This window comes from Chiloscyllium plagiosum, chromosome 6 (genome assembly GCF_004010195.1).
Source record: "Chiloscyllium plagiosum isolate BGI_BamShark_2017 chromosome 6, ASM401019v2, whole genome shotgun sequence".
In the NCBI taxonomy this organism is placed as follows: Eukaryota; Metazoa; Chordata; class Chondrichthyes; order Orectolobiformes; family Hemiscylliidae; genus Chiloscyllium; species Chiloscyllium plagiosum.
In genome coordinates, this window is record NC_057715.1 from 86,779,760 (window position 1) to 86,792,015 (window position 12,256).

At 37.2% G+C, this 12,256-nt stretch overlaps 1 protein-coding gene across 1 annotated transcript in view; it reads left to right on the forward strand.

The window, feature by feature from the left end:
- LOC122551064 (sister chromatid cohesion protein PDS5 homolog B-like) overlaps nt 1-12,256 on the forward strand; it is a 200,162-nt gene that overhangs the window by 63,831 nt on the left and 124,075 nt on the right. Inside the window, exon 5 of the mRNA XM_043692706.1 lies at nt 11,469-11,614. Within this exon, the coding sequence (XP_043548641.1) occupies nt 11,469-11,614 (146 nt within the window). The remainder of the gene's footprint in view (nt 1-11,468; nt 11,615-12,256) is intronic.

Here is a 12,256-nt window from a genome sequence, read left to right on the forward strand (position 1 = left end):
TTCAAAGAATTATGTACCTGAATCAGTAACTGTCTCTGTACAACAGTACCCAAGGCCCTACTTTTTAATTATATAGGTCCTGACCTTGTTTGTTTTATCAACATTCAATACCTCACGTTTATCCAAATTAAACTCCATCTGCCTCTCTTCAGCTCATTGAGTCAATTGATCAAGATCTCCTTGTACTCTAGGCAAACTTCTTCACTGTTAACTAAACCACTAATTTTGGTGTCATTTGTAAACTTAATAACCATGCCTTTTATGTTCTCATCTAAATTATTTATATAAATGACAAACAAAAATGGACCCAGCAGTGAACCCTGTGGAACACTGCTGGTCACAGGCCTCCATTTTGAAAAATAAAACCCGATATCGCTGTTTCCTGCCATTTAGTGAAGTTTGTACTCAATTGGCAAGCTCACCCTGAATGCTATGTGATCAAACTTTACTAAATAGTCTACCATGCAGAAGCTTGATGCTTCAATCTTTTTGGTTGCTTCATTTTTTAAAAAAAAAACTCAATCAAATTTGTGAGACACAATTTTCCTTGCATTAAAACCATGCTGCCTATCCCTAATCATTCTTTCTTTGCTTCTCCAAATGTAGCAAATCCTATCTTCCAGAATCACTTCCAACAACTTGCTGAACACTGAAATCAGACTTGCAAGTTTATAGTTTTTAGGCTTCTCCTTGCATCCATTCCTAAAACAAAGGCACAGCATTAGGCACTCCAATCATCTGGCACCTCACTTGCTGTTATAGATGGTACGACTGTTTCTGCAAGGGTCCCGCAATGGAACATCTTTAAAATGGTAAGAGCTTGGAAAATGTTGATGTCCAAAGTGACCTGGGTGTCTGTGTTCATGCATTACTGAAAGCTCTTATTCAGAAAGGCAAATGATATGCTGATTGTCATCGCAAGGGGATTTGAGTACTGAAGGAAATACCTAACAGAAATTGTATAGAACATTAGTGAGTACACATCTGGAGTATTGTGCAGTTTTATGCTCCTTTGTTTAAGGAAGGAAATAATGCTTGGAGGCTTGTCACAGAGATATTTGGCCTAAATGGACTAGCATGAAGCCTTTCTACAGCTCTGCCAGCTTCGACGCATGTGACTATCTCTGTCTTTGTTTCAAGATGCAGTGTTACTGCTACTGTCAACAACCAGGTACCTTTAAATTCTGAAGAAGTGTCCAATTGGATTCAAAACATTTAACTCTCTCCCTCCTCAGATGCTGCCAGATCTGCTAAGACTTTGTTTTTATCATTGGTTAGCCTGGTATCTGTCATATATGTGTCTCTTAGTAATGTAATTACTTTTACCAGCCTTGCTAATGTAACCTATTTGTTTAGAATCTAATAAACTACTGTTATTCTACTGACAGCTTTAGAATAAGACTTCACTTTTTTAATACTAGTAAATCCTGTAGACTTGCATAATAGGGAGGATTTGATGTAGCATGTCTACCCTTCAAAAGATCCAAGCAGAACCAGCTAAGAGCATCTCTCAGTGATGATAGTGATGGATGTTATTGCTGGAATTAAGAAATCATTAACAGTGCACAGAATTGACAACAATCCAAAGAGAGACCAAAGAAACCTTTTATAAAAGAGTGAGTCATCCAAGAATCCAGCAGCTTTTTAAAAGAAATGAGCATCCGGTAGCTACAAAACCTGAAATGTCAATCCACCATAAAGATGGTGGTGGGGTAGGGCTCCTGAGCTAGCTCTCCAACAGCTTTTCTTTTACTTACCTCTTGTCCTGAGCTCGGATGATATCGGCAGCAAATAGGATGGCAAGTGACCCCAGTGTGGACCTTTTTTGTAGTGGCAGCAGATGAGCACCTATTTTTCTGGGGTGAGTGCGGGATGTGGCATCTGAATCAGCGACTGTTACGTCGCCAGAGGCAAGGTAGGCCCAGTAGCAGGACATTATGCCTGAGGACCAGTGACTTCATTGTTTGTCTAGTGCTGGTGATGGCGAAGCAGTGGCAGAAAGGTATCACTGTGACATCGACGTGGGCCAGTGGCAAGAGGTGTGACTGTGACGTTGGTGGGTCTGATGCAGGTAGCCAAGGAGAAGCAGCGCAGCGGTGAATGATAGCGCCTGAAGAGTGGCAAGTTCAGTATTTGGATTTGGTGTGGATGGCAGCAAGATGGTAGAGGAGGGATGGTGGCATAGACGTTGATGATGAGCGGGCTCAGGACTGATGGACTCTCTGTGTCTCTGTTATATCTTTGTTTTTCTTTTCCTTTTAAAACTGTTCAAAATGGTGCCATATTGTGGCAACCGTGGAAGAACGCTTCACTGTGTATTTTGTTTCTTTCACTATGTAAAATATATATGACAGTAAAAATAACTTATTTGGTCATTCATTGGGCTGGAAGATTGTTGCTTAAATCAACCAGAGCCTGGGAAATGGTGTTTAAAAGCTTGTAAGGAATAATCTCATTGAGGGTACAAAAGCTAAAACTTGTAATCCAAGAAAGAAGCAGTTGAAATTTGACTCCTTGAATTCCTTCGGGTGAAAATAGCTGTACAGCAAAATTCTGATTTGAAAGCTGAAGGAAAGTTTCAAGAATTTGTTGTTAAAATAATTAAAAGCTGTAGAATAATTGTCTCAAATCAAGGCCGGTGTTGAAGAAATTCCTCAAATCAAGAGTACTGTTCAGTTTATTGGCGACGGACAATTTCATTGAAAATAATTGTTTTCTAACAAATGTGAACTTGTGTGATCAAAAATATTTGAAGGCATGAAAATACTATGGTATTCTTGTTATATTTTTTGAAAAAAGGCATAAATCAATTGGGAAAGCAGTAGAAAAAGTGCAAATTGTCCATTTGTTGAAAATGACGGAAAACTTGATGGAAATGATGTGAATACTCCAATTTGATTTTCAACTTCAAAAACACAATGTTTTCACTTTCAAGTAGGTTTATAAAGTTAAGTTTTTTTTTTAAATTGAGAGAAGCTTTAGACTTTTAAAACTTTGCATTTTTTAAATGGGGCTGTGTTTTAAAGCTATTGTCACCACGAAGTGAAGTAGTGTGTGCAAATAAACAGAATTGGAGCAGTGTAGCACTGCATCATAACAGTGACAGAGACAGTTACGTGAGCAGATGAGTGTGTGTTTGTGAGAGAGAATGTTAGTTTATTTTTGCTTCCTGTTGCATTATCAGCAGTTTAAAATTTAATTATAATTGCAAACCGTTCCTTTTGATTAAAAATTGAATTGAAACCAACTTAGCTGACGATACAGTGGAGTTTGTTTATTGAACTACTGTTTTACTTTTATGAACCAATCATTATTAAAAGAGTAAAATTCCATAAAAAGTAGTTTCTAGGCAATCAGGTTGACAATTTGAATGGACTTGGTATATTGCCTAAAAGTTTTGAATATGGCGCATTAATAACTAGAACGAATTAGGAGAGAATTGTCATTGGAATTTCTGATGCAATCCTTTAAGATCTCTCGCAATTGAAGCAAGATCTCAACGTGGAAAAGGCTGACCAGATAACATTAACTGAGTTTTGGGGAGAAACCACTGAAAAATTTCAGTAGCAGAAGAGCAGATTTATTCCAGAAGTCTGAGAACCTATCAACTTCACAAAGGTACAAATATGCAACAAACACACAGTAAACCAATGCACAGTATTTGAGCCTTTTGAAGCTGTCTCAAAGAAAAGCAATGTCAAAAACTCAAGAGTGGCACTTCATCAAGGAAAGTGGAATCTTTCGAAAATATGTGTGGAAGACTGAAATAGAAACCATGCTGGCTACTTCTGAAAAGATGTCAATAATTGACATTAAAATTTATTCACAAGTTTTTTGATTTCTACATTTTGTTTCAACCCTTGTATGATACAGAAGCAAGATTTTAGTTTCAAATAAAAGCTGACTGAAACCTTGAAAAATTGCACACCCTCTGCAATCAGCTCTGTTCATATGGTTATGATGTGCAGGTCAAACCCCTCAGCTAATTGAAACCAAACACCCAGAAAAGCTCGCCTCTCCTCACCTTGCAATCTGCTAAAAGTGTGAGGCGAGTGAAAGAGAACTCCTAATTTCCACGGTTTAAAGGAAAATAACAACTTTATTTTTCTAACATAAAACAAAAACTATTAACAAATCTAAGCTTCCTTTTCCTTAACTAACTTTACTATCTGACCCCAACTCTATAAAAATGCTGCTCCAATAACACAATTATTAAATGTTACATGATATTAACTTAATCTCAAGTCCACACTGTCTCATCTCTTTTTCTTCAGTCTTTCTCTTCCTGACTCTTCTGTCCTCTCTGGGGTTGTCATCTTTCTTCTTACTGCAAGTATTTTTCTAGCAAAAGGTACCTTTTTGATAGATGGTGTCTTCTGATTTCTTCGAAAATTTTTCATATTAGGTCGGCAGTTAGCTCTCTGGATCTACGGCAGTTGCTCTGACCAATTTTCAAAATGCCTACCTTTTTTTTAATGCCCCCAAAATTGTTCCCTTTCATTGGTCAGATGTTGTCAATACAATAAATTCAAACTCAATTGGGTTTTAGTATCCTGGGCATAATTTAAATCTGAATTGCTGTCAAAACAGCGACCAAAACTCTGGTGTACATTTAACAGCCATTTGCTGCATGTATCTATTTTGGTACAGCCTATCTCTTAGCTGTTCTGGCAGCTATGGCTGTACTTTACTTTAAAATTCAGATCTAAAATTCTATCTAAAAGTGAACATACATTTTTGACTTGGTAATGGTATTAAAATACTTTGTTTTCCTCTATTTTAGTAACAATCAATTTTAATGCACTGGAAGACCTGATTATTGTTCCCATCTATGGGAAGATCTTTAGTGTTTCATTAATTGTCACCTACTTGCTAAAGCATTCTTTTGCAAAGGTTTATTTGCCTTTCATAGTTCAGTACAAATTCCAATCTATTCTTTCCCCTTCTAGACCAACTCAGAACAACCTTAAATAATGCCCTTTAATATTCCACCCAACCCCAAAGAAATTGTCAAATGCATTTGCAGGCATTTAAAAATAAATATTCTGAAGGATAGATTAGGAAATGTTCTTCTTTCAGAGCCTCAGTAGCTTTTCACTAGAGACATTATTTTGTTAAAACGTCTGAAAAAGGGTGGCTTTATATGTACCCACTTTTTTTAGTTTGGTTATTTTTCTGCCTAGCATTTGCTTCAGACTTGGTCAAATCTATTCTCGGTCTTTTTTGATTGACAATTTGCAGTATGCACACTATTCATAACGTATGATTTTAGATGAGGGAACAAAATGCAATATCTCCAAGTTTGCCAGTGAGATAAAGCTGGGTGGGAACATGAACTGTGAGGAGAATGCAGAACCGCTTCATTGTGATTTGGATAAGGTGAGTGTGTGGGCAAATGCATGATGAAGTATAATTTGGAAAAGTGTGATGTTATATGTTATCCATTTGTAGCAAAAAAACAGGAAGGTGGATTATTATCAGAATGGTGATAATTTGGGAAAGGAGGAGGTGCATTGAGACATGATGTCTTTGTATACCAGTCACTGAAAGTAAGTGTACAAGTGCAAGCAAACAGTGAAGAAAGCAAATTGTCTGTTGGCATTTGAGTGCAGGAGCAGGGATGTATTGTACAACTGTACAGGGCCCTGGTGGGACCACGCCTGGAGTATTGTATGCAGTTTTGTGGAAGGATAAAGAGTTATAAAGAGGCTACAGAGTTGGATTTTCAGCTTTGATCATACTGAAGACAGACGAGACTTGAAGTTTGAATAGTCTGACGCATTTATATATTTCTATCTTCTCTTGAAGGGATTGATTTAACTATCTAACATTCTATCGGTATGCTCCCTTCCTTCCGCTTCCTCTTTCATGTAACATGACTACTCTAGATTATGGATGAAGTCCAGCGCATCAATGAATGCCCGTGTTTGAGCAGTTTGTATACTTTAAGACCATAAGCTTTAGGAATGTGCACCCTCCCTCCAGCAGTTTGTATTAAGCAATAGGGTTAATAAAGCTTGCTGGGAGATATTGTGTAGAACATTTGGCTTGAGTGGGTAATATGAACACTGTATAACTCCATCTAATCTGATATATGACTGTCTGGAAGGAGTTAGTCAGTATTATGTGGCTGTCTGTTGATATTAATAGTAGAGGGAAGACTGAGTGATTTTAATTTAGCCCGCTGTCACGTCTTTTTATTAGTGTGATATAACTACTGTCTTATGTAACTTGATAAACTTTTGATGTGTTACTGAAGTATGAGGCTTGTTTCAAACACTTAGTAGCGATTTAATCTTTTTACTGTTTAATATTTGTTTATGTGGCTTTGTCACGTTACAAGGAGGATTGGTGGCTGCATATCTTCCCAAGAAAGATCCTGGCTGTGCAAAGTGCAGGTATCTCTTCGAGTAAGCTCATGAGACTGAGGAAAGAGATTGGAATCTGGGTTTGTATTCTGTAGAATTTTGAAGTGTAAGAGGTGACCTGTTGACTCTTTGAAAATTCTTAATGTGTGGCAGGATGTACGTGGATAGGATGTTTCTTTAGCTCATGAGTCAAGATGGGACTTGGGGGAACGAATTAAGGCAAAGATGAGGAATTTCTTCACTGAGGATAATGAATTGTTGGAATACTGTGCCCTTGAAGGCTGTGGAAGCTCAGTCGTTTGGCTTGGTATTAGACTGAAGTTGATAGAATTTTGGAGGTTCATAACATCAAGGGTAGTGGATGATCATCCCTGATCTTATGGAATAGTGAAGCACGCTGAATAGCCTGATCCTGCTCTGGTGTTCCAGTGTCTAATGCATAATGATTGATATTTGTTTCTCATACACTTTTTTAAAGACCTTGGCAATTTTGTGCATGAGAAGTGTTTGTGTATTGTGTAATACCATTGATCTGACTTTCCAATTAACCAGGTTTTGGAATTTAATAGACAAAGATTAAAATCTACATGATTAAATTAATACTTAAATATTAAAGATATTTCATATAAATTGTGACAAAACTGCATGTGTATTGATGATCTGAGCAGGACAAAGTGTGTGAGTTTTGAAATGCAAAGGCTATTCTAATCTTGGTTCATGAATTAGCTGACTTGAGCTGACTCAATGTCAAACTTGTTAAATATTTAAAATAATGACTGTTTATTTCACTTCAATGTACAGTCATTATTTTTCCTACTTATTTCAATTTTGTACTCTAATTTGTGTTTAATGTGGTAGTGGCAAGTTTATAAAACTGAATCTAATATCAGTTAATCTGTCAAAAGCATCTGCCTGAGTTCATACGTGCTTTAAACGTACCAGGGTATTCAATATTACTTCATTTTTGAACCAGAAATCTCCCATTTGCAAGATGTATTTGTTTACTAGATTTATATCCATGTGTTGGATTAAGTTGCATAAGACTTAGAGTTTTACTGTAGTGTATATTTAGCACAAACACTAGTTTCCATCTTTTTCTGTTTTGGACCCATTCTTTGCTTAGAAGTCATTACCTCACTTTTTGATTTTTATTTGAAGAACTCAAGAACCCAGCTCAGCTTGTTCAGGCATATTATTTATACATTGACTTGAACCCAGACCTCCTCGCCCAGAAATATGGACACTACCACTCTGACATTACAACCGTAAAATAAAATTCAACATTTGTTATCTTTTATAGTGGATTTTAATTTTTTTAAAATTCTAATCAACCTCTCCAGAGATGATGTTATACATTTTAGGAGCAGAATCCCAGAGGAGGGGTTCCTCCCACTGAGTCGTAAGGGCCTTGTAGAAGAACCCAGCTTTTTGTTAATAATGATTATTATTCACCACAGGAACATTTTATTTCACAACAGGTTGTTCATTTCACAATTTTCGCAAGTGTTACAATGCTGACATTTTGAAAGGTTCAGACATAGACATTTTCTCTTATTCCAGAATGCATTTGATTTTATTAAAAAATAAATCAAGGAAATCGCAAGTATCAATCTAAGATTTTTTGTTAGTTTAGTAGATCCTCCTGATCCTTTTGTATCATTTAAACTGGTGCATTCCTTCGTTAATTATTTTGATGTATGTGCACAGATTGGCAGATGGTCAGTTATTTGATTCCATGTTGTGCTGCATATACTTGGACATCATGACCATGATGGTTGAAAAGCTGCATCCACAGCACTGTTGCGTTTCCACGTGCTAGACCAACGCACATCCAATGGGACGTCTGTCATCTGGTTTCCTTGCAGTGAAAGCAGAACAAAGCTGCCATTTTAGACAGAAAATTGCACATATTGAAAACGTATGATTGCACTGGAGGGGCTGTAGAAGGGATTCTCCTTGATGTTGCCTCCAATGGAGCAGGTTAGCTACAAAGAAGTTGGATAAGCTCTGGTTGCTTTCTTCTGGAGCAGAGAAAGTTGAGGGAGGATCTGATTTGAGGGGTACAGAGAAAGTGGATAAAAAGCAGTTTCCTTGGTTGAAGGGTCAGTAGCAAAGGGACATAATCTTTTTGCACTTTGTCTCTAAATTTAGAGAAGTTTTGAGGAAAAATATTTCATCCAGAGGGTGTAGGTATTTGGAATGTACTGGAAGGGTAGTTGAGATGGGAAACCTCAACTTCTGAAAAAGTCTATGGTTGAACACCTTGAGATGTCATAACATTCGAGGTTATTGGCCAACTGATGGAAAGTGGGGCAAGAGTTGATTTTGGTGCCGATTTGATGATACAAAGGGCCTCCTGCACTGTAGGATTCTAAGAACCCTGCATTTTTAAAATGTTTTTTTAATCAACTTGTTCAGGCATGTGCAAATGGAAAATGTAGAAGTCAGATGAAGATCACCTGCTGTTCTGATTTGACCCTTTAAAGGGACCTGCATTTCTAACATTGGGGGTTGGAGGACATATTATCCATTTGAAGAGCGATGCTGGCACTTTATGGTAACTGGACCGAGTCATTGAAATCTTGCAGCGAATAAAATTGTCGTCTTCAACTGGCGTGGTCTGTGCCAGTATGTTTTCGTATGTGATGACAAACACTAATGTTCAATTGAACCAGCGTTCACAAAACTTCAGATAAACAATTACAGATATTTCCTACCCTTTTGAGTCAAGATTTTGATCAGAGGAAATAGTGTCTCTTCTTTTGTACTGTTAGACAAAATTACATTTAGTTTTAATGGCTACTATTTAACATAATTGTTTCAATAAATGGGAGAAAAAGGAACAGCTTAGAGTCAAAATATTGATGTGCACATTAATTTTCTTCTTTGTATTTTAGAGCATCTAATGGAGCAAAGATGAGGCACTATCAATTGTTTGCAAAACAGAATAGTTCAAGAATAAATATTAGTTGTGTTGGTGGATAATAGTGATGGTGGACTGTTAAGTATATCTCAAAAAGGTACCATTTTAAATTTAATGAGGCAGGAAGCTATTGTTTCTGAAGCCCAATTCAATGCATTTCTCTTCCGTCAGCAGTAACCGGCAGTTGAGAATTATTTAGTCAGAGCAGATACCTATCTAACCGTTTCTAAGATGTGATGACAAAAAAAAGGTGCATGTCAACAGGTAGAGGCTTTTCTCAATGGATGAAAAGCTGTGTTACAATAAGATGCTTCATATAGCCCTATTGTAAAAGCTGATTGTGGAATTGAATTCGAACAGTACTAAAGATCAGTATAAAATGTAACTCCTTGTTTTACACTCTTCACATGTTATCCATAAAATAATTCTTTTCATCTTACTACTTTTCTCCTCTACCTTTGCTCTGAATATAATTCCCTCCCTAAACTTTTGCTCATTCCTTAATTACTCCTTATACCTTTTGACCCAGCATTTGAGTATCTGCCGCAATATCTCTTTCGATGGCAATGTTAAGTTTTATTTAATAAACTCCTTTTGAAACACTTTGTTTATATTCCAACAGTATGCAAATGAGTGCTGATTTGGTAACTATACACATATGGTCTGAAGTCTGCAGACTGGCCTTTTGATGCATTTGTCTACCTGACTGAGAATTGTTACAGGAATACCCTGTAACAATACAGTGGAAACTCGATTATCCGAATGGGATGGGCAGGCACTATTTCGTTTGGATAATCGGTTATACTGAAAATCGATTTAAATGCCTTTCCTCTGGGGCTTGGAATTTTAAAATCTGCTCCCCGTTCAGGAGACTGCAGCAACACACTGCGCGACAAACCGCCCTTGCACCCGTCCCTGACCCGGTCCAAAACCCGCCCCCTCCCCCACCCCGTCCAGCCCTGCCCTGAACCAGTCCAACCCCGCACCCCAGCACAAAGCGGCGAGCCCCCGCCCCACAACACACACCCTCGGCCCCTCTCCGGGGCATTTGGACTGCACACCAATAATAAGACTGCAGCTGCCTTTGTGGGGTAAGTCTTCAAATAGCGCACAGAAACAGCCACAACCCCCCACACAACTTTTTACTGCAAATTTTTGACAGGTTCCATGTTTGCCCTGTACAGGACAATGTTGGAGAGATTACTCCTGGGAAGGGGGGGGTTGGTCACCCCTCTGTAGAACTCCAGGCAAAGTGTTGGGGGGAAAGAGAGGACGGGAGGTCAATCATTTGGAGAGGGTGCCTGTTTAATCACTGCAAACAAAAGAAGGGATTAGTGCTGGAAACACGTCCTTGATGTAATATTTCTATTGGGACCTCGAGATCTCCTTTGGATAATCCAATATTCAGATAATTGAGATTCCCCTGTACACTGGAATGGCATTCATCAACTTGTCACTTTAAAAGATATGTACAAACATAAGTTCCTCGTATGTTTTCTGATGCTTCCACCCTACCCCCTCAAAATAAAAAGCTGGTTTGGGATAGGAGCATGAACTTGTGTGACATTACTGTATTTTGGCATATTATTATTTTTTCCCCAAAAAGAATTAAGCCAACAAATTTTAATTTTTTTTTAACCTTTAACCTTATTCTGTGTAAATATGTTTATTGTCTGTTACAGACTGGATTTAGAAAATAAACCACTTTATAAAAGCTTATGATGTTTCAATCCCAGAATTTGCCTTCTGCATGTTTATAAAGGAGGAAGTAGATAGGTGTGATTTGTATTTCAGGTGTTTGCACAAATCTATAGATATAATTATATTTTTAAACTTTCCAATTTGTTCTTCATAGCACAATATTTGGCAATCACTGCATATTACCATGAAGACTGGATTGCTTCCTAACTGCTTTACAACAATTGAATAAGTGAAAAGTTTGGACCTTTGTCAAATATTAATGACATCACTAATGGATTTTCACAGGAATTTCTCTGAAATATCATTTAATGCCAGTTTTAGTTTGGCTATATATTGATATTAATAATGTCTTGTATATTATGAAGAATGTAGTGAGATTCCAGAGCAGATAGCCTTGATTAGAAAATGAATGTGATATTTTAACAAATTCTTGTGTGGGTGTGGATTAAGCTGAAAATTCAATTGATCTTTTACAGAATTTCTCAAAGTTCGATCACATGATCCAGAAGAAGCAATAAGACATGATGTCATTGTCTCCATTGTAACTGCTGCAAAAAAGGATCTCTCGCTTGTTAATGACCACCTGTTAAATTTTGTAAGGGAAAGAACATTAGACAAACGGGTGAGAACATTTCAATTTTTTTGTTTCTTCCCATTTCCTTTGAAATATTTTCACTCTGCTTTTATCATTTTTTGATGCTGTTTTGAACTGTTCCCTAGAAGTTTCAAGAGCAACTTGAAATGACAGTCTTTTCTTTACTTGTTTCTTCTTTCCATAGCTTCTTTCCCCTCCTCCTTGTTTTGATATCTGTTGAGCTTTCGTTTATTACTGAGTTCAGGCTATCACTAAATGGTGAATGCAAAATTACTTGTCATTTCTACAGCAGAATTTGTGTTTCACTGTACGTATTAAGTTGATGTATGTAGTCGAGTTATTGGTCCTACATGTCTTTACCCAATTAATGTTAATATTGAATAAATCCAGTCCCAGAAATGGAACTGGCTTCTTGGGTCCTAACTTTGTTTCTTTTTAATTGGAGAGGTCAGCTACTGAACATTGTTGACAAGTACACTGACTGTTGACAATATTTTAACATGCAGAATAAAATGTTGATAGAACAAGGGGAAAAACTTAGATGAGACAAAAAAAAATGGATTGACACAGTAAAATGTAACTCAGAGACCTAGGTAAAGCCTGGAGTCAAATACTCAAATCCCACCTTGCAGATGGTGGATTTTTTTGAAATTCTAGAATTAAAATTCT